Here is a 22697-nt window from a genome sequence, read left to right on the forward strand (position 1 = left end):
GGGGGGGGGGGGGACCTGCTGTGGTCACACTGGCTGCGAACAAAGTTTCCAGACATTAAAATTAATCAGTTGATCAGATAAACTTTATTTGGATAGCACATTTCATGCAGATTAGTGCAGTCCTTCATAGATGAATGACCAGCTGATAGTAATTAGAAAAAAATATGCAGCAAGTATCAACTTGATAGAAATCAAAAAGACAAAGGCAAAGAAATAAATACAAAATTTTAAACTGCCTGTAAGTAAAATGAAAGTGTCTGGCACAGATAGAAAAGAGATCTGGTAAAATATACAAATAAAATAAATATTAAATAAAATAGTGCTAGATAATCTATATTACAAGAACCTACAAAAACAGATGCATTCATTTTTAAGCATTTAAGTATTTTAACTGTAATTGAATGTTAATGATGATTTGGGTTCTGACTTATTTTCCTGTTTTATCAGATTCTATTAGACTTGTTGTACAGGAGACTGACACAGCCAAAAATAAAGACATAAATGTCACGTGTGACAGTGTGGCAGACAGGATGAAGGACCCAAATGCAGCACTCACGAGAAACTAAGGCGTGAACTCAGGAAGGCAGCTTTAATGCTGTGCCAACAAACCCATATAATACAAACAGGAAAGGAAAAGAAAACCTAAAAACTAGAAGCTAAGAAAAAAAACTCAGACGTAACCTGGGTACCAAGGAGCCCAGCAAAACATGCACAGCACACAGGGTAAACAGCAACAGCCATAGGAAAACACAGGGCTTAAATACACCAGGGGGTAACAAGGGGATGAGAAACAGGAGGGAGCCACAGCTGGGACTAATCTGACATAACAAGACAGGGAGGAAGCAAAACTGAAAACACAGGACACAGAAGACTGTCAATGTATAACAGGAAATACAAGACAGGCACAGAGACGCAGACTTGACAAGGAGACACGGCTGACAGGGAAGACAGAGCGAACATGGAGCACAGAGACAAAAGTAACTAAACATGAGATGTGGAGCATGGGAAAGCAAGGTAACACAAACCTAAGGACTAGAACTAAGAATATAACATAAGCAGAAAACAATAATGAGAATCAAAACCATAAAAACCAACAAATCCAAATATATAACTAATCAAAAACACACTAGTTCCCAGACAAACTACCGTGACAATAAATAAACATACAGATAAATTAATTTTGAAAAGGGGGAAATCAATCAATAGCAAATTAAATTAGATCCAGGATTTAACAGAGAGCCAATAAAGAAAACTAATATTGGAGAAATATGACCCCCCCTGTCAGTTACTCTCTTTGTGGTGTTTTGAATCAGCTTTATGTACACGCCATGTGACAGCACGAGCCCTTTAATGTGAACCCAGTCATGCGGAGTGGAAACTCAATTTCAGGGCAGTTCCTCTCTTATTCAGTGAGCTAGACCGACTTTTTCTCGTGATATGAAGCAGCACCAGCAACACCACCAGAGTGAAGTTTTTATCTCCACCTAGGCTGCCCTGATGAAACTGCAGTGACTCTGCACACTTTGCAGTGGAACATGTCAAATAGCCAACTTTATACAAGGCAGCGATCCCAGAGACTTTCCACTGTGACTGCAGGGAGTCCCAGACACAGCACAAAGAGGCCAGACCTGAGAGGACCTCAGACCCGCCTCAGTCACACGGCCTTCAGGTGCTATTTCTGTTCACGCTATGAGTGACGAAGGTGCTAGCCAAACTAGCCCCAAACTCTGAACTTCCCTGGAAAAAGCTGAAAGCAGCTTGACTTTGATTTGTAGATAGTTTATAGATAGACAGTGGTAGAAATCAGCAATACTGTCTTTAATTTCTGTGGTTTTATTCCGATTTACTTTGATGGACTGTGGAAAAAGATGTCTGAGAATGTCCAGATATTCCACACTCCATGTGACGGCTGTTATTTTCCAATTTTTCGAGCCAGAGCTCCTCCAGGAAGATAAAACAAATGGCAGCATTGGTAGCTTCCTGCTGATGGCAGAGGTGCAGTGCAGTTAAAATGGGGTGACTGAAGCTGAGCACCAGTGACAGTTAAAAATAAACTAAGAAGTACACGCTTGACAGTTTTTCCTGAATTCCATCGGCACATTTCACATTCTTGAAGATTCTCCAAAAGTGAACCTTCAAAACACAGAGGATTGAAAATTTGGCTTTGTAGTGACAGAAGAACCTTTTTCTTCTCAGAAATAAAAATTGATTGAAATAAGATGCAGACTGTCAAAATAAAAGCCATAATTTGGGTCATCTGTACCTTGTACATCTTTCCCATGCTGCTGTGAGCACAGAACAATCTGCTGGTTCAATCTTGTTAAATTGTTTGTCCTGACATGCCTGAGAACTTGTTAGCGACTTAATTCACTAATAGAGCTTGTCTTTCTGTTTGGCCACATGTTTTGCACATTTAAAAAGACGATAAAAATTATATTTCCGCCATCATTTTGGCTCTCAATAACATCCAGGCTCCCTTTTAATTTGAGTTATTTCTCATGTTTTCTAATTATTTTGAGTTTGCATAAATATTTGTTGAGCAGGGAGTTTTCCTTTTTTTCCCCTCCCTTCTCTCCAAAGATCTGTATCGACTGGCAAAAAAGCTTGAATGTGATTTATTTCACGCTCATTGCGCTGATTATATAACTGGATTTAATATTTGGTGATAATTATCCTGTTGTGGAAACTTCATCGCCACAGACGAAGAGCTATAATTTAATATTGGCCCTCCCTCTTTCACTTTCCTATCCAGACACAGCAGATTGCTGGAAATATTTGTGAATGATGGAAGAAGAGGAGATTGTATGTCAGCAAGAGGCAACACGAGTCAGGCAACCCAACAGTGAGAGGCAACACAAAGTAGATTTTTGGGGTTTGTGTATATCCGTGTGTATATTGTGTGTGACTGAAGCTGTCAGGAAGTTGAGTTAAGGTCCTAAATCATCTGAAAACTTTAACATGAACCAGTTTTACAGTCCATATCACTTCTACCAGCACTGAGTTTATGCCACAGCATATTTGATCCCCAAAGTTCAGTTTGTTTAACTGGTGGGATCAGTCTATGCCTTGCCCTGGGTTTGTTGAAGAGGTGCTCGTCAGTCAAACTCAGACATGGTACGCAAATATTCTGATCGCTGACCTCGCCCACACATGGAATCCAACGTTTCCTCAGGGACTGCTGCCTCTTTGGAAATCCTATAAAACAATGAACCTCACTGCACTGTGCAAGAGCGTTCTTCATGAGCAAATTAGTGTAAAACAGAGAGGATGTGAGAGAGTCGAGCTGAGACGAAAGCATGCATGGGCCCAGGTATGCATAGGTCAGCAGGGGGAGTGGGGATGAAGGACAGTTTTATTTGTATAGTGCAACATCACATCAAAAGTTGCCTCAAGGTCCTTTATAATGTAAAGTAAAGACCTACAATAACACAGAGATATCCCCAACAATCAGAAGCACAGAAGCACTTGGTATCTGGCAATAAGCCACACTCATTTGCTGTTCAAACCTTCTGTTTGTGAAGGGCAGCCAGTAAAGTAAAATGGGGCTTAGTGGGGGAGGGGCTAGAACACTTTGACAGATAATTAAGGTTAACTTTGAAACGTGACTGATGCAAAGCCCCTCCAAGAGAGTCCAAGAACAAAAATCTGGAAAAATCCTGAAACTGTTGTGTTATCTCTGACAAATTTGCACGAAAAGACCACAAACGAAGTTTACAAAGAAATCCCAGTAACAAGACAAATCTTATTCCTGTGCATCTCGAGCTCCACTGTTGGCCCCCAGAACCTGATTTGTAACATTGCTGCCATGTTCCCTTCACTATAATGAACCAGCACTTTGGTTAAGGACTCTTACATTTAGTGCAGTTGCATGTAAATATTTGTGAAAAAGAAAATGTGCAGTATTATTTTAAACCCCACGTGTCTGGAAATAGGCGATTAAAAAAAAAAATTATGACTAAAATTCAAGTTAGTCCATTCACATACAGATGAGTATCCACAACAAATCTCCAGGTATCCAGCATTTAAAACGATGCTTGTAATGTTCCACAGTTCCACAATTAGCAAAACAGAATTTGGACAGCTTTAATTACTGAAAAATTTCCCTTTATTGGTTGATTAATTTTATTGCTAAAAATAATATTGAACTCACCTTCAGGACATAAACAGTGGTCAATGATCAACAGAGGAAAAGGAACTGTGAATGTGCCAGCGTTAATCAGAAGGGTTGATTTTCATCTGGATCTGATGTTTAAAGGCTTCCAAAAATATAATATAATTGATTTATATCCAATACGTAATAATTAATAGAAATCTAATCCAGTCGGAGAGAACTAGAAATATTAATAACATATGTTACACATGGGAACAAGGCAAAATATGGAGTGAAAAAGGACTTTTCTGTTTGATAAATTGTTCTAAAGGTTCATAAAACCCACAAGGGAGACATTCACGAACCATTAACTGTAGAGTAGCCAACAAAAAGCTGAAAAAAGTGAGATATCAAAGCGTCCAGCAGAAGATCTTCCAATAAAAGGAGGACTATAGTGATGATTTGATGATGCAAAGACATCCAGTGAACTACTTTAAAGAGATTTCCTGTTGGTGCTTGGACACTTTGAGTTCATGCGGTTCCCGACATGTTTTATGTCTTTCTTCTTTCCCCTATCCAATGCTCTGCACTCACTAATGATGCTGAAAAATCTCAAAATATCCCCAAAATATGAACGAAAAGCACCGGACAGCTCTTCACATATGTTTATGCCGTCCTCTCAGGCCTTTATGGCTGTGGTGATCGGTCCACTCGATTGCCTTTTAATAGTTTCCATTTTGAAAAATAATTAGATCTGGCAGCACGTCCAGTATGGCCCCTTTGTTTAAAAGGGAGGATGGTTTTAAATAAAAGAAGTCACAAATACTGGAAAGAACATTAAAACATGTCTGCCAATGTGACTGTACAGTATAAAAAATGCTCACAGTCAAGTCTGAAAACATCTGCTGTGATTTGAGAGGAAATTTAACTGCTATGGTGTCAAAAACTAAAACTGTGGAACCAACATTACATCGCCATTTATATTTTATACACAGTATAAGTTATTGTGTCACGTTCCTTTGATTAATTCTCTGCTTAACTGTTACTTCCAGAGGGGGGTCCTCCTAAAAACCTGGTCACCAGCGATGTAACTGACACCAGTTTCGTGGCGTCTTGGACAGCGGCGCCTGGGAATGTGAATACGTATCGTGTTCAGTGGAAGTCGATGTTTTCCCAGGAGATCCAAGAAAAAACGGTGCCAGGAGATGAAACCAGCACCGTGCTGGAAGGTCTGACTCCAGAGACACTTTACCAAGTCTCTGTGGTCGCTGCCTACCGCCACAAAGAGAGCGAGCCACTCACGGGATCAGAAATCACAGATGGTAAGACTTAATAAACTCTTCAGTCTTTCATCTTTAGCAGTAAGAGAAAATGCATGCATGCACCAAAGGATGAAAGCTGAAAAAATAAAGAAATTCATATATAATCAATGACAGTTACAGGAAGTATTTATGAAAGAACAGACAAAATAAATGTTAACCATGAGCAAACATATGTTTCTATTTCATCTGACTCTCAAAACAAAAACCAGATCACAGATTGGACCAACCGTTAGCAAAAAGAAAGCAAACCTTCCCGTGTGGTCTCACTTGTCATGGTGGAATAAGTCTTGATAGAGTGCTGGACGTAAGTGCTTTGGCCTTGCTTGAACATCATGGTGTTACCCAACTTTTAATAGGAAGGTGGGACCTACAGTCAGCAGTGCCCTTTCTACTGACGCCAAGATGGTCTGACATCCTGACATTAGGTAGCGACCAGAGTGTGATTTAAAAGCGTCCCACTCAGAGAAGACCACGAAAAGCTTTAGGAGAGCGCATATCATACCGTCCCAACCATCTCTGTGAAACAGCACTTTTATATAAGAGTCAATAGATTCTCTTATTTCCATTTGACACTAGTGTATGTGACCCTGGAAGGAAAACAGCCGGATGATTAGCTTAACTCCACTGACACCTCTGGTGTCGATGAACATGTCGTCAGTTACAGCTTCTCAGAAAAACTAACAAAAGCAAATCTTGGTGATAATTAAACCTTTAATTTTAGTTGCGAGGGGGGTGTTGGCCCACTTGGGGCTGGAGGTGGGACTTGAGCATATTATGTACATAAAAGGTGGATGCAGCAAAGTGAGACCACCTGTTGGATTCTAGTTTCTTTGAATTTTGACTCCTTAACTTATAACTATACTATAAAAGCCTTGACAGTTTCCAAACTCACAGCTTACACATCTGCTCTAAAGAAGGAAATAACCCATACAGAACAAAGGTAACTTTGCGGTAGCCTCAAGTGGACATTAGAGGAACTGCAGTTATTGGCACATGAGCTTTATGTCTTGATTAGGGATGGTATCCGGTATCCGGTGCCATTATGGCAACGGTTCTGTCATAAACGGTCGTAACCAGACCGAAAAGCAGCGCACATTTCGGTGCTTTATTTCGGTGCTTTTTTTTCCCTGAGCTCTAATACACTTTAGATTCTAGCCAATCATTTTACGTTTCTGAGGATAGTAGGCGGGCCCAGGTACGTACGTTCTTTTAGAGCAGAGCTACAGATTAAAAATGCCCAAGGCGAAGCGGTCTAAAGTCTGGCTGTACTTCACAGCAAAATATGCAAACTCAGCAGCCTGCAACAAGTGCTTTAAGCTGATACTGTGCAAAGGAGGTAACACCTCAAATCCGATGAAACACCTGGCGACACAGCATTTTTTTTAAAAGCCGAGAAATGCGCCGTATTTGATAGCTTGCCGCTAGACCTCACACCGTGCACATCTACTGCGGGTGTGGTGCCTGTTATCGGACCCGGAGTTAGCAACATCCCCCAAAAACCCGAAGAGTAGAGTCCTGGCCCCTAGCCCTGCCAGTGTAGCAGAAATGATGACGGATGATGATGCAGCAGCAGCCGTTCTTCTCTGCATGAGTAGCTTAATGTTGTTCGTGTGTAATTTACGTTGAGTATGCTAACCACGTTATTACATTAATGCATGTAAGGTGAACTAGCAAACATCATCATAGCTACATGCGGCTGTCTTCTTGTTTGATGGCAGATACTCCCTTCACCCTGGCCAAAAAGGCTAAAATGACCAAAGAAAAAGTGGAAAACAGCTAAACAAGAGGTTTTTGGACAAAGTTTGGCTTCCATCCAAGAGTGATACCATATATGCCCCATAGCTGCAGAAAAGGCTAACATTGTTATCTTTTTACAAAAAAACAGCTGAACATGAGAGGTTTTTGGACCAATTTTGTGTTCTCCATTCTTTAAGCACCGGTTCAAGCACCGGTTCGAGCACCGTTTCAAAAGCACCGGCACCGTTTCAAAAGTACCGGTTTGGCACCGGTATCGGATAAAACCTAAACGATACCCATCCCTAGTCTTGATGATTGCAGCTTCACTTCCCGCAGTCACACAAGTAAATATTTGGCCCTTCTGTTACAAGCCACAAACATACAAAAGGCATTTTTTGGGGGTCAGCTTTTTTCCCTGGAGCTGTCTGTTTGTCAGCGGCACATACTCACAAAATCTGGCAGCAGAGTGATGAAAAGAAAAGATCATTAGTGCAGCTTGTAATGTGTCTTTTTTCTGGGTTGGAGCATCTTTGGGCCCAAGTTCCCCAGTCCAATATTCTGTTAACACACATTAACCCTCCAAGTGTTTTCATGTTGAGTCCACCCTAACACCTCACCCTAACCCATGTCACACTAAACAAATAAGAAGCTGGGAAACACTGGGAAAATGCTTCAGACCATTGTTTTCCCTGTAAAACTCATTTTGTGCAACAAAAGCAGCCAGACTTGTCAAATGTTTGAATAGACTTCAAGATTAAATGACTTGATTTAATAAGTTATGAAATTACCATAAAGGTCATGGTAAACAAGATCAGCAGCTTTTGGCACATCACAGTGTGTCTGCCTCTTGGGCAGTGACCATCAGCTGGACTTCATTACTTTTCCTAGTACGTTGTGGGATACTTTAATTGAACTGTTTAGAGTAAAGATAAACTCTAAACATATATAGGGTGAAGACTACAATGTCACACTCACTATTTAGGGTAGTCTGTATAATAAGGTGAGTAATGAGTTACTTCAGATGTAGTTCGTGTTTTATTTGGTGCCAAAAAAGTCATCTTTGCGCAACATGAGGGCTGCTTGGGGATATCAGTCGTCTTTAACAATTTATACATTTTTAAAAAGGTTCCAGAAACTTTTCTTCTCTCTGGCAGAAGCAGATCTGATTTTGAGATCAGTTCTTATCACCTGAAATTTACCCTTACCTGTGTATCCTCCTGCCTTTGAATGAATAAATAATCTTTATTTGGGGGTTAAAGTGCCTTGCTTGAGATCACAGTGATTAGTTACTCTGAGATCATCTGGTTAGCATCAGTCCAGATGTTGAAAAGGCAGCGTTCAGGCCACGAACCCGTGTTTTTAACCCTCAGAGGGGAAGTCAAGGACGTCCTCACTATTTTCAGACATTTGGCTGAAACTCGCTGTTCTGATTGCAAGTGAACGTGAGCCAAAACAGATTCAATGCTTCCTTTTGTCAGGAAAAAAAAATCTATTTCTTACATAATCATACAGTTGGCACTCTCCAACGGGTTTCTGGTTCCTGGTTGGAGAAAGCCGTCCAAATTGAAATTAAAATTTTCAGTGTAGATTATTTTTAGGCCGAGATTTAAAGCGAAGCTGCAGCGCGGTGGCAGCTTTGCTTGTGCTGCGTTCTCAGCAATAACACGACTACAGCGTGGGTGTCCTGTGAACTGCACGCTCACTTATTGTGTCCGAGTTGAGGCACTCTCTAAAAATGTCAACGCGTCCCTCATTTCATTTGTACACATGGGAAATTAAACACACACACACACGGGCCACCCGAAACAAAGAAGGCACAGATAAACTATCGCATCTTACTTCATGCTCTCCCTCTGCATCTTTCCAGCAGGAAATTTGAATCTCCTGCTTTAGATTTGTTTAAATCCATCAACACACGGAGAAGTTGGATTCAGTATTTTTTTCCACCTATAAAAATCCTCCAGAGTGAAATCAAGTAGTTTGAAAAACTTTCCCCGGGATCATTAAATATACATATTATTTCCTCACAGAGTTTTTGTAATCGCTCGCAGTATTGTCAGAATGACTTAATTTTAATTCACAGGGCTTCTCTGTTGTTTCGGAGCAAAAAGGAAAATGTGGTTACCATTTCCTCCCAACCGATCACTTCTGGGTGAAAGCCTAATTTACAGCCAATTACATCTGGCAGGTAGCTGATGGTATTACTCAACATTTAGGCCCGCAGTTATGAATGCTAACGACGACTGAGGGAATACAGAGGAATACCTCACGTGGCCGAAAGAAGTGATGATTGCTGGAATGGTTCAGATAAAGAAATATTGAGTGAGCTTTATGGCAGCAATGCTGAGTGTTTTTGAAGGACATGAAATGTGGCAAAAAGTACATTACATGAAAAGAGCTTTAGGCTGAAAGTGAACCTATGCTTCTCACGTCCGGCTTTTGCACTCCGCTGGAGTGGCTGTGCATTATTATCTATATAAAGCTGGGTCTTGGTTCAAGCCTGGTGGGAAGACCAGCTGAGATCACAATTTTAGCTATACAGACTCAAACAATGATCCTTCACCCAATAATTGTGAGTAAAATTTATAAAATCATAGGTTAATTTAATAATTAATCATTATGGAAAATATGCTTGGTATAAAGTGAATGTACACCAATCAAGTAAATTTCATTTTATCAGATTCTATTAAATTCAATTTTAACAGGACAAAATCTCTAGCAGGTAAAAATCCTGAATCCGGGTTTTAGTAAATAGAACAGAGGTCGGACACCGAGGAGCAGCTGGTGCAGACTGAGGACAGGCAGTAAGACAAAGAGCAGAAACTATCCAGCGTTCCAAAAATAAAGAAAGCACACAGACTTACAAGCAGTTTGGCAACAGCAGAGGTCAAAGATCACACACAAGAGGCGAGGAATGAACACTGGGAAAGATAATAGTAGGAACATAAAGTAAGGAGAAAGCAGAAATAACTAAGGTGCATGACAAATCAAATGAAATAATTAATTAAAAACATCATATGGGATTGCCTTTTCAGTGTGTGTGCTGTGATTGGCAGCCTTTAAAACAGAGCCTGGCTCCGTGCAGAGACTTCCTGGATAAAAAGGCCTGAGTCTAAAAATATTGACATCGAGGTGGACAAACTCACATTGATGTCACCCACTAATTTGTAGGATCTATTTTGAACCCTTGATTTTAACATAATGGCATTACCAGCTGAGTTTTCATGAAGCCAGAAGGGACCATGTTTAGAGGAGATGGTGGAGTGAAGCTGTGTCCATAGACTTAAACTAATTATTGCTAAGTAGCATGAATAAAACACTAGAAACACAATAATTTCACTTAAACAAAACTAAAACATAGACTTAGTAGAAGGGCTGTTAGTTCAGTTAATGCCACAATAAGCCACATTATTTGTGATTATGCATTAAATTTGTTCCAAAAGGCAGTGATACCATAACCATGAGCCATTTACCATTTTGCTCAACTTTAAACGTCAATAAAATATAAACGAGGCAAGTAAAGAAAAAATAATCTTCTTTCATACGTGTGTCATAAAGAGAGAAATGAGCTTTAGAGGCCAAAACTGTTTTTGGAGCAGGCTGTAAATGTGTTTATTTCAGCTGTTGGAGATTTTAACATGGGAGTCTGTGGGGACTGACTCGTTTTTGGAGCCAGCCCCAAGTGGGCATCAGGGGAACTGCAGATTTGAGCATTTTTCAACCCTGCAGGTTTCTACTTTAAAACAAACCCTGGATAAGTCAAATATACTTTGTTTAGGTTTCCCCAGGAACAATTTAAAGGGGAACTGGTACAACTAGTTTCTCTTTAACGATACTGAATTATGTTGTTGCAGTATTAAAAGTGCATTCTATGTTTTCAGCCTCTGCTGATGGGAAAAGACTGAGAGTGTCAGACGAGACAGAGAAAACCATGAGAGTCACGTGGACGCCAGCGCCGGGCAACTTGCTCAACTACCGGCTGAAGTACGTTCCCCACAATGGAGGCAAAGAAGTGGTCCAGAAAATCCCTGCAAAGGCCACTTCTACCATCATGAAGAATCTGAAGCCCGCGACCACATACAATATCACCGTTCTGCCCATCTACAAGCGCAGGGAAGGAAAAGCAAGGCAAGGAGTAGGAACGACACGTACGTTGGTCCATAATTCAACCCTCTGAGAGACAGCACACTGCAGAAACATGTCCATCTTAGCCAAGACGTTTATACCTGTGCTCAGTCTAAAAATATGATCGCTGGTGGATGAGTTTAGCTCAGGTGCTGGATGCAATGGGCACATAGTCACTCATTTAAAGTCATTTTTTATAAGAAAAAATACTCCTGTAAGAAAGTTTTCATGTTATATTGCTCTAATTTTAGAGGAGCTTTTACATAATGAGAAAAAGTAAATCTGAGGCCCACTCCAAGGATGTGTGAGGATGTGTAGCCTCCAGGGTTTAATCCTCAGTGCTGAAGTTAACTAGAGAATTGTCTGTATTTTCCAGGCAGCGTATAAACCTGGTATATTTAAAGATTTATTCACAATTTTTCAGAGAAACCTCACACCAAGTCACGGTGCCTTGGAAAAAAATATGTTTCTTTGTTCCAAGTTGCAGATTTTTTTCCCGTTTTCCCACCAAAAATTTCATGGACTGACTTCAAGTTTAAACTACTTGTTAAGAGGAGTATTTTTCACACCACAGGTGCTGCAGCGCCTCCTAACGAGAACACTAAAATCACAGATAAACACGTGCTCAATCACACGCTAGCATTACTAACACACAGCATGACACTGGGCTTCCTAACGGTCGACACTGGGTTCAAGGAATTGTATTATGGACTAATGAGAAACTGGCTTGAATGTAGCGTGGCTGATCCTTAAAAACCTTCGCCAAGAGTTGGAGTTGTGTCGAGTTTAGTTCTAGGTTAGTTTGTCCTGAATTTCCTGCTGATTTCTTCTATTTCAGTGTCACCGTACAAGAGTCCCAGGAACCTTCTGACCTCAGAGCCCACCAGGACCAGTTTCAGAGTGTCCTGGGATCCAGCACCTGGGGAAGTCAGGGGCTACAAAGTCACCTTTCACCCCACAGGGAATGATATTGACCTTGAGGAGCTCCTTGTTGGCCCCTATGATAACACAGTTGTTCTAGAGGAACTCAGGTAAGCTTTCAGAGTTATTTTATGGCATACGCAGAGGATTTCATTTAAAAGGAAACAACAAATATAGAAGACAGTCAACAGGAAAAGGCTTAAATGGACACTATGATAACAGAACTCATAAATTCTATAACTTGTCAACAATAGGATTTGGTCCAGAAAAGTAGTTTGACCCAGTAGTATCAGGGAAAGTTGCAGTTAAATATCTGCGAACTGAGGAGAGCCGCTACTGAATGTCTGGGAGAGGACTGTTGTCCCATTGTTGTCTGAGGATTCTAGCTGCTCAAATGCAGGTTTTTGGACTGAATGCCAATAACATGCCAGATGCTCTCTTTCCTCTTAAGTCTGGAGAATACGGTGTCCGTGTTTTCCAAAAGATTTCCAATTCTGATTCGTCAGACCACAGAAAAGTTTTCCTCTTTGTTTCTTTCTATTTTAAATGAGCTTAGGCCCAGAGAAGACAGCAGCATTTCTGTTAACTTATGAATATTTCTTTGTATGGTAGAGATGAAAGGATTGAAAGAGGAAGACGAGTTTTATGGAGAACATGCAGAGGGTTGGAGATGGAGGCAGATCATCTGCTGTGGTGAAAAAAATATTTAATGTGGTTAAAGATAAGAGATACATGTTAGATACTGATTCTATCAACTTGCTATGAAAATACAGATTGGGGTTATGGGTTCCTATTGGATGGCTGTAGGGACCTGGATACAGTACAGGACCTTTTTTTACAGTATTCTTCTATATTACTACCTTACAATATAAAGCGCCTTGAGGCGACTGTTGTTGTGATTTGGCGTCATATAAATAAAATAATAATAAAATGGAATTGAATTATTACAGCATGATTGCACAAAGACTAATAGAAATGTAAATGTTTACACAAAAATCATTAATTTTGATGTGGGGAAGCTGTTTTTCTGTGCTTAGACTGTTAAACACATAAACAGTGCTAATGTTTAGGTAGCAGCTTAGCTAGCTGAATACATGGTACAAGGTTGATGCACAGTAGCAAAAGCTGTAAAGCTTTTCCAAAAATAAACTTTTGTAGACTACATTGTGTGCAGTGATTTCAGATTATATTCTGATCATAGCAGGCAGGTAAAACCTGCCAAATCTGGCTATTAGCATTGTCTGAGTAACACTGAACACAAACACATTGTTTTTGTTCAGTGTTACTCGGACCTTCATAGGGAATCTCTTAATTTGAAATTTGAGGGGTAAAGTTACATCTTAGTTTGGAATTCAACCCTTAATAAATCAAATAAAGCTTTGTTATGCTTTCAAACTAACATTTATTCTTGAACCAGTGCTGCGAATCTGACTGCAGTCAAACATTTAGGTTTCAGCACACCCTCCACCAGCTATGATGTCATCTGATTGTTTATGCTGTACAAAATTGCTTAGAACTGAGGGAAGCAGCAAAGCTTCACCACTGACATGAAACAACTTCGTAAAGTTCCACGTCTTTGGTTAAAAAAAAGTTAATAAGTTAAAAAGTTAATATTAGTAAAGTTTTCACTGCTTATAGGCTTATAAGGTGATGATGATTTTTTTTTTTTTTTTTTTTGCTGATGATTTTAGCGGTTTGTCTCTTTTCCCCTTTATCCTCAGATCAGGAACAAAGTACTCTGTCGCTGTGTTTGGGATGTTTGATGGAGGAGAGAGTTTGCCTCTTGCAGGAGAGGAAAAGACGACTCTCAAGGATGAACCCGAATCTCCTCATGTCACTCTTTCTGGTAAAAGCCGACAACAAACTTCTCTCTGCGCTCATTAGCAGGCCTGCAGAGCAGACGTTCTCTGATCTCTGACGTTGAAGTGTCACTCAGATTAGTGCCAAAACTTTGATTTATATGTTATCACAGGGAATTGAAATCGCTGTCGCTGTGGGACTGAAACTCGGCACAGATGATTACGATTCATTGAAATTATTTAGAGATGCTTGGCTCACATTTTCTCACCTCCCTACTGTTAGTGGGAGTGTAATGTGGAGCAGAGTTACATGCGATCAGGTGTTGACATGAATATATATATGAACTGCACAAATGATCCCCTCACATGCTGCAAGCACTGAGCTTTAATGGCATTGCCATAAGCAGTTAGAGTTTTTTATGAGGGTTCGATGCTGGAGGGATGTATGCAGCTAGGAAAATGTTATGCTTCCCATCAGACCCCGAGGAGGTGCTGATCCGCAGCAGAAATTCCTGCTGTAATGCGAAGCAGACACGGTGACCGACTGCCCACCGAGCAGGGAACGCGCCAGGCCACTCCAAGATCCTTGCTTACTGAACTGCAGCTCTAACAGAGCAGGCTTTAATTCAGTGTTTTTGACAGGTCCATATGGTCTTTAATGCGTCCTTAATATGCTGCAGAAACATTATTTTTTACTGTCCATTAAATTTAATCCTTTTTAAATTTTGCTCTTTACACAAAACTGGAAAAATCTGACATTGAAGCGAGAAAACGTGATTCCAAGCATCTTTTCAGGATTTGGCTAATGAAAACGTTAACCTTCAATGCTAATTGCATCCACAAAGGAGAGTGAGAGAAAAAGTGAGGGTGAAGTGTGTGTCATCGCAAACATAAAAGGGCAGGTTTTCTGTCAATTCTGGACGAGTTGCCTGTTTAATAGCAGGATTACAGTCGAAATTACAACTTGGAGCAACAACTGGAGATTTTGACATCACAAAAATGTATCAGATTGAACCAAGAACAATTTCGAGTCATCGTGTAAATCTGAAGAAAACACTTCAAAGTAATTTGGAAGGATCTCATATCATGCATGCTGCGCAGGGAGCTTTCAGCCTTAGTGGAGATATACAGGTTCAGACTCATGTTACTGTTGTTTACTTGTAAACAAACAGCATCTTTTATGCAAATAATCTCAACTCCAGAAATAGTTATTTGTATTTTCTGAAACTTTCAAGCATCTTGTTTATAGTAACACCACACAGTTCCTTCAACTGAAGCTTAGACACAAAAGCAACAACAATTCGGAGCTGCTACAGGTTTCGGCAGGACACAGACACACTGGGCTGAATTTTCATTTGCTCCTCCTCAGAGACACTGATTCCAACAGTTGTCTGCAGCTTATTAGAAACCTATGAAAGCTGCCTCTGTTTATGACATCTGTTTTTATTAATAAACGGCACCGGGACATGAGCGCGTTGTTTACTGGCGGTGGTATAACTCAGACAGACCGCGGCCAAGCATCCAACTCGAGCATCAAGCATCTGTTTCTGCTGCCTGCTAAAAAATGAAGTTGCTCGTCTCCTCTCATCTTTTTAATCACACACACAGGCACCCTGTTTTTAACTGCTGGGCGTGTCGTCCTAAAAACATGGACGAGCGGCCATTTTTCACCCCCTACAGGTACCTGGAGCAGGAATGCGCAGTAACTTCAGGGAGCAGGAGGCCTCGTAGATCACAGTATGGGAGAGGCTAATCGCTGCTGAGACTACAGCAGCACAAAACACCCCGAGTGTCTTGCTGGCTGGAAGAAAGACACAGAGAGAAAAAAAGACCATGAAGAGAGCTCTTAATTCTGCACTGACAGCTGTTACACAACGTGTGAATTATTTGTGTTACATAATGTAAATCTGTTGTCTAAGCATCTTGTGATTGTGAGAATTTTCGTGATGTCCTGCTTACTCCTCTCTCCTCCTGATGCATTTCCTCTCACTCTTTCACACTTTTCCCTCGCACAGTAAGACTAAACAGACACTTGTGGTGGGTATCTGTTGTGTACCAGGTGTCTGACTAACCTCCTCTCCTCCCAACACCACCGTCTCTACAGACGCTCAGTGTAAGACCACAGCGAAGGCCGACATCGTGCTGCTGGTCGACGGCTCCTGGAGCATTGGACGCATTAACTTCAAAACCATCCGCAGCTTCATTGGTCGCATGGTCAGCGTGTTTGACATCGGCCCAGAAAGAGTCCAGATTGGTAAAGCTTTCACTATTGTTACTATAACGACATGAGTCACATGGAGGGATGATTTCCTTCAGAAAACTGTCTCTTGGTATTCGCCTAACCTTAACCTCCCTTAATGGTATCTTTAAACCTCAATGGAAGATATTGTGCTCATCTCTAGATCCATATTTTAATTTTGGGAATTTACTAGAGTAGCTTTGTGTGAGTAACAGTTCAATCTAACCCCCATCCTGTATCTGAAATAAGCTGTTTTACACCAAATCAGAGTGGCTGTATCCTTAGTGTTGTATTTTCTGCAGGTCTGGCTCAGTACAGCGGTGACCCAAAGACTGAATGGCACCTGAACGCCCACCCCACCAAAGAATCCCTGATGAATGCTGTTGCCAACCTGCCATATAAAGGAGGAAACACCATGACAGGTGATTTTTTTTTAGTACTTTGGCCCAGCTCTCACTGACCTGGGTGCCAGTGTGGGAGACAAATTGATTAATTTTTATATACTGTGGCAAATCACAACGTATACAAAGTATAAAGTATAATTTCAAAGCACTTTACATACTGGGGCCAAACCCTTGGTGTGAGACTCAGCCACAGTGGAGAACAAAAAGCTCACTTTTAAGAGGAAGAAACTTCAGACAGGTGTGAGGAAGACGATGGACAAACTACCGGAGAGAGTTGACACAAAGTTAATAAGATGCAGCATGGAGCGTTAGAGCGAGGCGAGACACACTAAGCATAGACGGTAATAATTCAACAAGACTTTTATTTTATTACTCAGTTGAGAAGATATAAGCAGAAGTAGTACAAGTTAATAGTGACAAAACACTGGAAGCAGCAGCTGAGCTTAGCATTGAACAGCTGGAAGGAAAAGCTGATCTACTATAACATGATGGTCTTCCATGGAAATCCAAACCTACCACTCATAGACAGACACACAGATTAATAAGGGGTTTAACTTTAAAGCGATCACAGTGAATAGGTAGAAAGGCTGCTCATCAGTTTGTTACCTGTTGAAGTTCAGCATCTGCCTGCTGAGTTGGGGTCAGAAAACACTAAGCTTCCACTCTGAGTTCTTGGCTAGCTTAGTGTTAGCATGCTGTCTGTGCAGATGCTTGCAAAGAGTCGAAGTTGTGTTAGCAGCATAATTTAACAGCTGTTTGTCCGAGATGCAGTCTCCATTTTACCATCACACTCTTGTCCTTTTGTCCAATGAAAATAAAAGTAATGTCCATATCAACGCTCTTAGACTGTGGCACTGTTTTCCACCTCTGGCACGTGAACTGAAATCAGCTAACTGTGGCGTGTGTGCAAGAGCAACGAATAAGTGGGGTCGATAGAACCAGTTCTCGATTCCTGTCCTTGATAATGGACATATTCAGTATCACATGATCCAGCTGTAAGCTTTCTGATGGGTCAGGTTAGTTTCAGAGGGGTTAAACAACAGAAAAGCAGCATGCAGTGCTTTGTGATCTGCACACATAACTGAAACTTCTTCCTCACTGTGGTACAGGAATGGCTCTGAACTTCATCCTTCAGAACAACTTCAAACCCAACGTGGGGTTGCGTCCAGACTCCCGCAAAATAGGCGTCCTGATCACTGACGGAAAATCCCAGGATGAAGTCATCGTAAATTCACAGAACCTGAGAGACAGCGACATTGAGCTCTATGCTATTGGTGAGTGAGCTTCACTGGTTTAAAGAAAAGGAAATTAAAACACGTTTGAACTTTTGGATGATTGCTACCTGCATGCAGCGAAGCAGAAAAAGTACCTGACTTTACTAGAATGGGCTGAAAATGATCAACCAGCAGCCACTTTAGTCATCTTCCTTCATCAAACTCATGGTTTATTTTTCTCACAGGTGTAAAAAACGCTGATGAGAATGAACTGAGGTCCATCGCCTCTGACCCAGATGACATTCACATGTACAACGTCAACGACTTCAAGTTCCTGCTGGACATTGTTGACGAACTCTCTGAAAACCTGTGCAACAGCGTTAAGGGCTCAGGTAGGGAAGATGTCACATGCTCAGAACACTGGCACAGATACCTGCTAATGAGCGCTAACTAAAAGATAAAATATGTGAGTAATCAGGTCATCTTAATTATTTAATGTTATCGAGGTGCATCCATGGACATAAACATAAACTAAGTATTGCTATGAGCTACAAACTCACCAAAACTGAAGTACAGACTTCTGGGACAGTCTGTTAGTGTAATTAACCACACAGCAGATAGTTCCATTAAAATGCTCCAAGAAGTGCCAGCAGCACAAAGCTGTTCTAGAGGTCTACTTCAGTGATTTGAATTAGCGTAGGTGAAGCCGAGCAGGGCTAGCAGCTACGACCGCTTGTGTCTGCACCATCCTATTAGCCATAATGGCCACATCCTTAACTTTAAGCCTTAACAAAATCCAAAGGGGTGACTTATCCAAACATTCGTTATCAACTTATCCCAAAGTTTCATTGTACACGTACAATGACAATATAAGGCTTTTCTATTCTGTTCACCACCTGTACAGGTGTTACGAAAGGGGAAAACATCCACAGGCCAAAGCTGGGGTGTTTTTTGTATCGGTCTGTGAATCTCTTTATTTCTGCTGTAAAGTTGGACATTTTATCATGGCAGTCTATAGGGACTGACTCTCAGTCTGAGTCTGCCTCAAGTGGACACTAGTGGAAATGCGGCTTGGTATGACAAGGCAAACACATACAGTATGCATTGGCAGAATTTAAAACAAATGAAGCAGAAAGTCCAAAGCAGTGTGATTTAAATATCGCAATTTCATCATAAACTTCTTATTCCTGCTCATGAAAATGCCGCAGAACATGGCGATATGGTACGCTTTAGCTAAAGATTTAAAGCTCTGTACATTTTCACAAGTAAATAGCAGCTCACAGCTCTTTGTACAAACTATTCTTTAAAATTACTGTGGTGGTGGAAACATCACAGTTTAAAAAAACAAACAGTTTTTAACATGGACAATCAGACATTGGTGTTTATTTTCCCGCAGGCTTTCAGCAGGTTTTACAAGAACCTGAGCCTGTGAAATCTGCTGACAAAAACTTTTAGTCTAAATCAAAGACATCCTCTTCATTGGTACAGCTTGAGAGATGAAACTAATGGCTGCTGACAAGTAGAGAGTAGAGATTACTTTGAGTGTTTTATTATCTACAGATCAACATTATCCAGACTTGGCTGAAAGATAAAAGCAAAAATGATAAATTTGTAGATATATTTGACTCAGCTCTGCCTGACAGTCTCAGTTATTTCAGACCTTCAAAGGACGTTGCGACACATCCAAGCATCTGATGGAAACTTTCGTAGTGGACGTACTTTATGTGTGTAAATCAATTTTAAGAGGAAACAATTTACAGCTGAGCCGGAGAAAACCAGTTTTTAAATGAAGCAGCCGGCCAGGAGCTTTACTGTCAGAGGAGCGAGGGCAGATTTGTGGATCCCAATATCTGTGCCGTTTGTTTCTTCTCAGATGATGAGTCAGTGGCGGCGCCCACCAACCTGGTGACCTCGGAGGTGACGCAGAGCTCTTTCCGCGCCACCTGGACTCCACCCGACGGTCCCGTGGACCAATTCCGCGTCACTTACGTGATGGCGGCCGGGGGACCCACCGAGGAGGTGAGATGAAGCTCACCCTCTCTAAAACCAGGCAACAAGGTTTAACTCGTTAGATACCAGTCACAGTAAAATTTAATTGACATAAAAAAAAACTAAAGTAAGGAGATAGAGATGAGGAAACAGGAAATTAAAGTCAAAAGATACGCTCCAAGAAAATGATCTAAAGCAATTTCGAACATAACACACTGTTTAAAGGTATGATGAGGATAAATGAGGAGAGAGGCAGTACCCTATTTTTTCCTCTTCGCATCCTCCACCTGGTTTCGGTATAAAGTCGGTTATGTCATTGTTGTCTGGTATCCATTCTATTGTTCCATCTCTAAATGGTCAAAAGACCTTCAGATAATTGGAGTATTTTACAGGACTTAGAAGAATCCGCTCAGTCTGCTTCCTGTGACGGTAAACTTTATGTTTGCCAGCTGTTGGATCATTCTCTGAATATCAAACAGCAACTTGTTTTCTTATTAATTCCCTTTGGCTCCTATTAGCTAATTAGATAATTCTTTTGTTTGTTTATAGGAAACCAAAACCACAGCTTCCTGTAAATTTCAGATAATGACAGTTGCACAAAAACAGACTAATTAACGCTAAATTCCCTCCTGCCCTCCCTCACACAAAAACAGACTCTCGGGTGAGTTTCCAAACACCCAGGTCTGGCTTTTATTCAAAACTGCACTTTAGGTGGCCCCCAGGATCTGAAATGTGGATCCTGGCTGGTTTACTGAACCTACGCTGAGTTTAGACGTGATCTGTTGTCAGTTGTGTCTTTAACAACACGTTACTGGACCCTTTACTGGCTCTGGTCAGGCAGAGCCTGCGATGATTTCACTCCATCTATTTGGTTTAATGTTATAGATTCACACTGAGCCAGGATGCCTCCCCTGCAGCCACTTTTCATTAACATGTTTACATTGGACTGCTTGAACAGCGTTGGGTATTAGTGCAGACCTTATCTGCTGGGATTTACACCCACTTCAGCCCGTTACAAGGAGGGTCAGCACAGAGGCCATAGCGTGCTGCCACGAGGTGGAACTCGTATATAACTGTGTATATTCAAAAGGAAAACTAGAAATGCGTTAAATTAATAGACAAAGAAGGGGCTGTGCGGTGAGTGAAGTGTGTTCTTGGCTTAATTTTAAGTCTTAAAAATGTACGATCAACCCGTGCAGCTGCTGTTTTAGGCAAAGACACTAAAAATCGATGAGTGGGATTTGTCTCTGAAAACCTGATGCTAGGATCGATATCATTATAACAAAACTATGTAATTGTTATTTTTTTTAAAGGTTTGGTTACAGAGTCTCATATTTAGAGTGTCATCATTTGCCAGAAAGAAGAAAAGAAGTACACAATAAACAAAGTAAAGTTGACTCTAAAATTATTATTATTATAACTCAAATTTCCAATATTGTGAACATAAAGTCCTTGGATTATGATAAGCGAATGACTGATACTGTGACAGCTCAGAAGGAAGCAGGACACAAGAAAAACAAACACGTACATTCATGAAAACCCAGCACAAATATTAAATGTCTAAACTTTTACTCTTGGGTCCTGTTCAATCTGATCTCTGTGTCAGGAAAAATAATACACGATTAAGAGGATTACCCCTGTGTTTGGAGTTGCTCGTATGGTGTGTGTGTGTGTGTGTGTATATTATTGGTCATTATCAGCTAGTTTTAACCCACAATAGCATGGTATGTGACGTGAGTGTTCATATCAGCTGAAACTCCCTTTATTTAATGTGCTGCATGTATCCCAATGTAAACTCAGGTGGGCTGGACCAGAAAAACTATTGCAAAACAAACCTTTTTTTATTTTAATGTATTGAAGTATGTTCATCTGTTACAAAGCAGATGATCATACTGAGAGATCTTATAAGTATTATAGGCACATTACAGTGGCTTTACAGATCACAGTGGCTTTACCAGAGCAAGGGTTCACTGCTCTGCAAGCAAGTATAATCCTGGCTCCACATTGCAAACAAATATATCTTTATGGTTGCTTCCAGTAAATTAAATCTAAAGTTTGTGCTAAAAAATAAATAAATAAAGAGAATGTATCAGCTTGTTTCCCATCCTATTTTGATAATCTTGAGTGTCTGATTCAATAAAGATTAAGGTAAGGTCACACCAGTGGAGTCAAGAAAAACTGTGGTCGAGATCCATTGGAAACAGGTTGAGCTTAATCAATCACAGACACAAATAACTTGATAAGAGGGAGATATTTTCCAGATTACCAAACTGAAGAGCCCACCAGCCTGAGAAGCTGCAGACTCTTTGTGTTTGTTTGTTATTTCTCGGCTGGGTTTGATTTTCCAGCAGAATAGTGCAGGAATGTGACGCTATTTCAAAGCCAAGTTGAACATCCCGCACGAGGACTTTCCCACCAGCACAATAGATTTAGGCTCAACAGACTACAATTATCCAACGGTGAAAAGACAGATAAAAGTTTTAATGACATCACAAAGAGAGGTGAGAGGTGAAACGTCTTCAAGCAACTTAAAGAAGTCCAGACGCTTTTCTTTGTAAGCTCCTTTGACTACGATGACCTGGATGACTGAGAACCTTCACAGACATCACGAAGAGAGGCTTCTTTGGTTTTTGATCCCAGGCACTCTGTTTTTTTTTGACTTTCCGAGGTGAAATTTACCAGCTATGGAATGATAACCAGTCCTTTATCATTTCAGGTGCTGGTCGACGGATCCGTGAACACCTTAGTGCTGCAGAAACTGTCGCATCTGACCGAATACATTGTCAATGTTTACTCTGTGGTTGGCGAGGTGAACAGCGAGCCTCTGAAGGGCACTGAGACCACATGTGAGTATTTC

At 40.8% G+C, this 22697-nt stretch overlaps 1 protein-coding gene across 1 annotated transcript in view; it reads left to right on the plus strand.

Annotated features, from left to right (window-relative positions):
* Positions 1–22697, plus strand: part of col12a1b (collagen, type XII, alpha 1b) — a 148033-nt gene that overhangs the window by 28519 nt on the left and 96817 nt on the right. Inside the window, exons 13-22 of the mRNA XM_013910747.1 lie at positions 5143–5412; positions 11031–11297; positions 12113–12305; positions 13917–14041; positions 16099–16248; positions 16536–16655; positions 17747–17911; positions 18097–18243; positions 19725–19870; positions 22557–22686. Of these exons, the coding sequence (XP_013766201.1) occupies positions 5143–5412; positions 11031–11297; positions 12113–12305; positions 13917–14041; positions 16099–16248; positions 16536–16655; positions 17747–17911; positions 18097–18243; positions 19725–19870; positions 22557–22686 (1713 nt within the window). The remainder of the gene's footprint in view (positions 1–5142; positions 5413–11030; positions 11298–12112; positions 12306–13916; positions 14042–16098; positions 16249–16535; positions 16656–17746; positions 17912–18096; positions 18244–19724; positions 19871–22556; positions 22687–22697) is intronic.

Source organism: Pundamilia nyererei, unplaced genomic scaffold, assembly GCF_000239375.1.
Source record: "Pundamilia nyererei isolate P.nyererei 1_Seehausen unplaced genomic scaffold, PunNye1.0 scaffold00048, whole genome shotgun sequence".
Lineage (NCBI taxonomy): Eukaryota > Metazoa > Chordata > Actinopteri > Cichliformes > Cichlidae > Pundamilia > Pundamilia nyererei.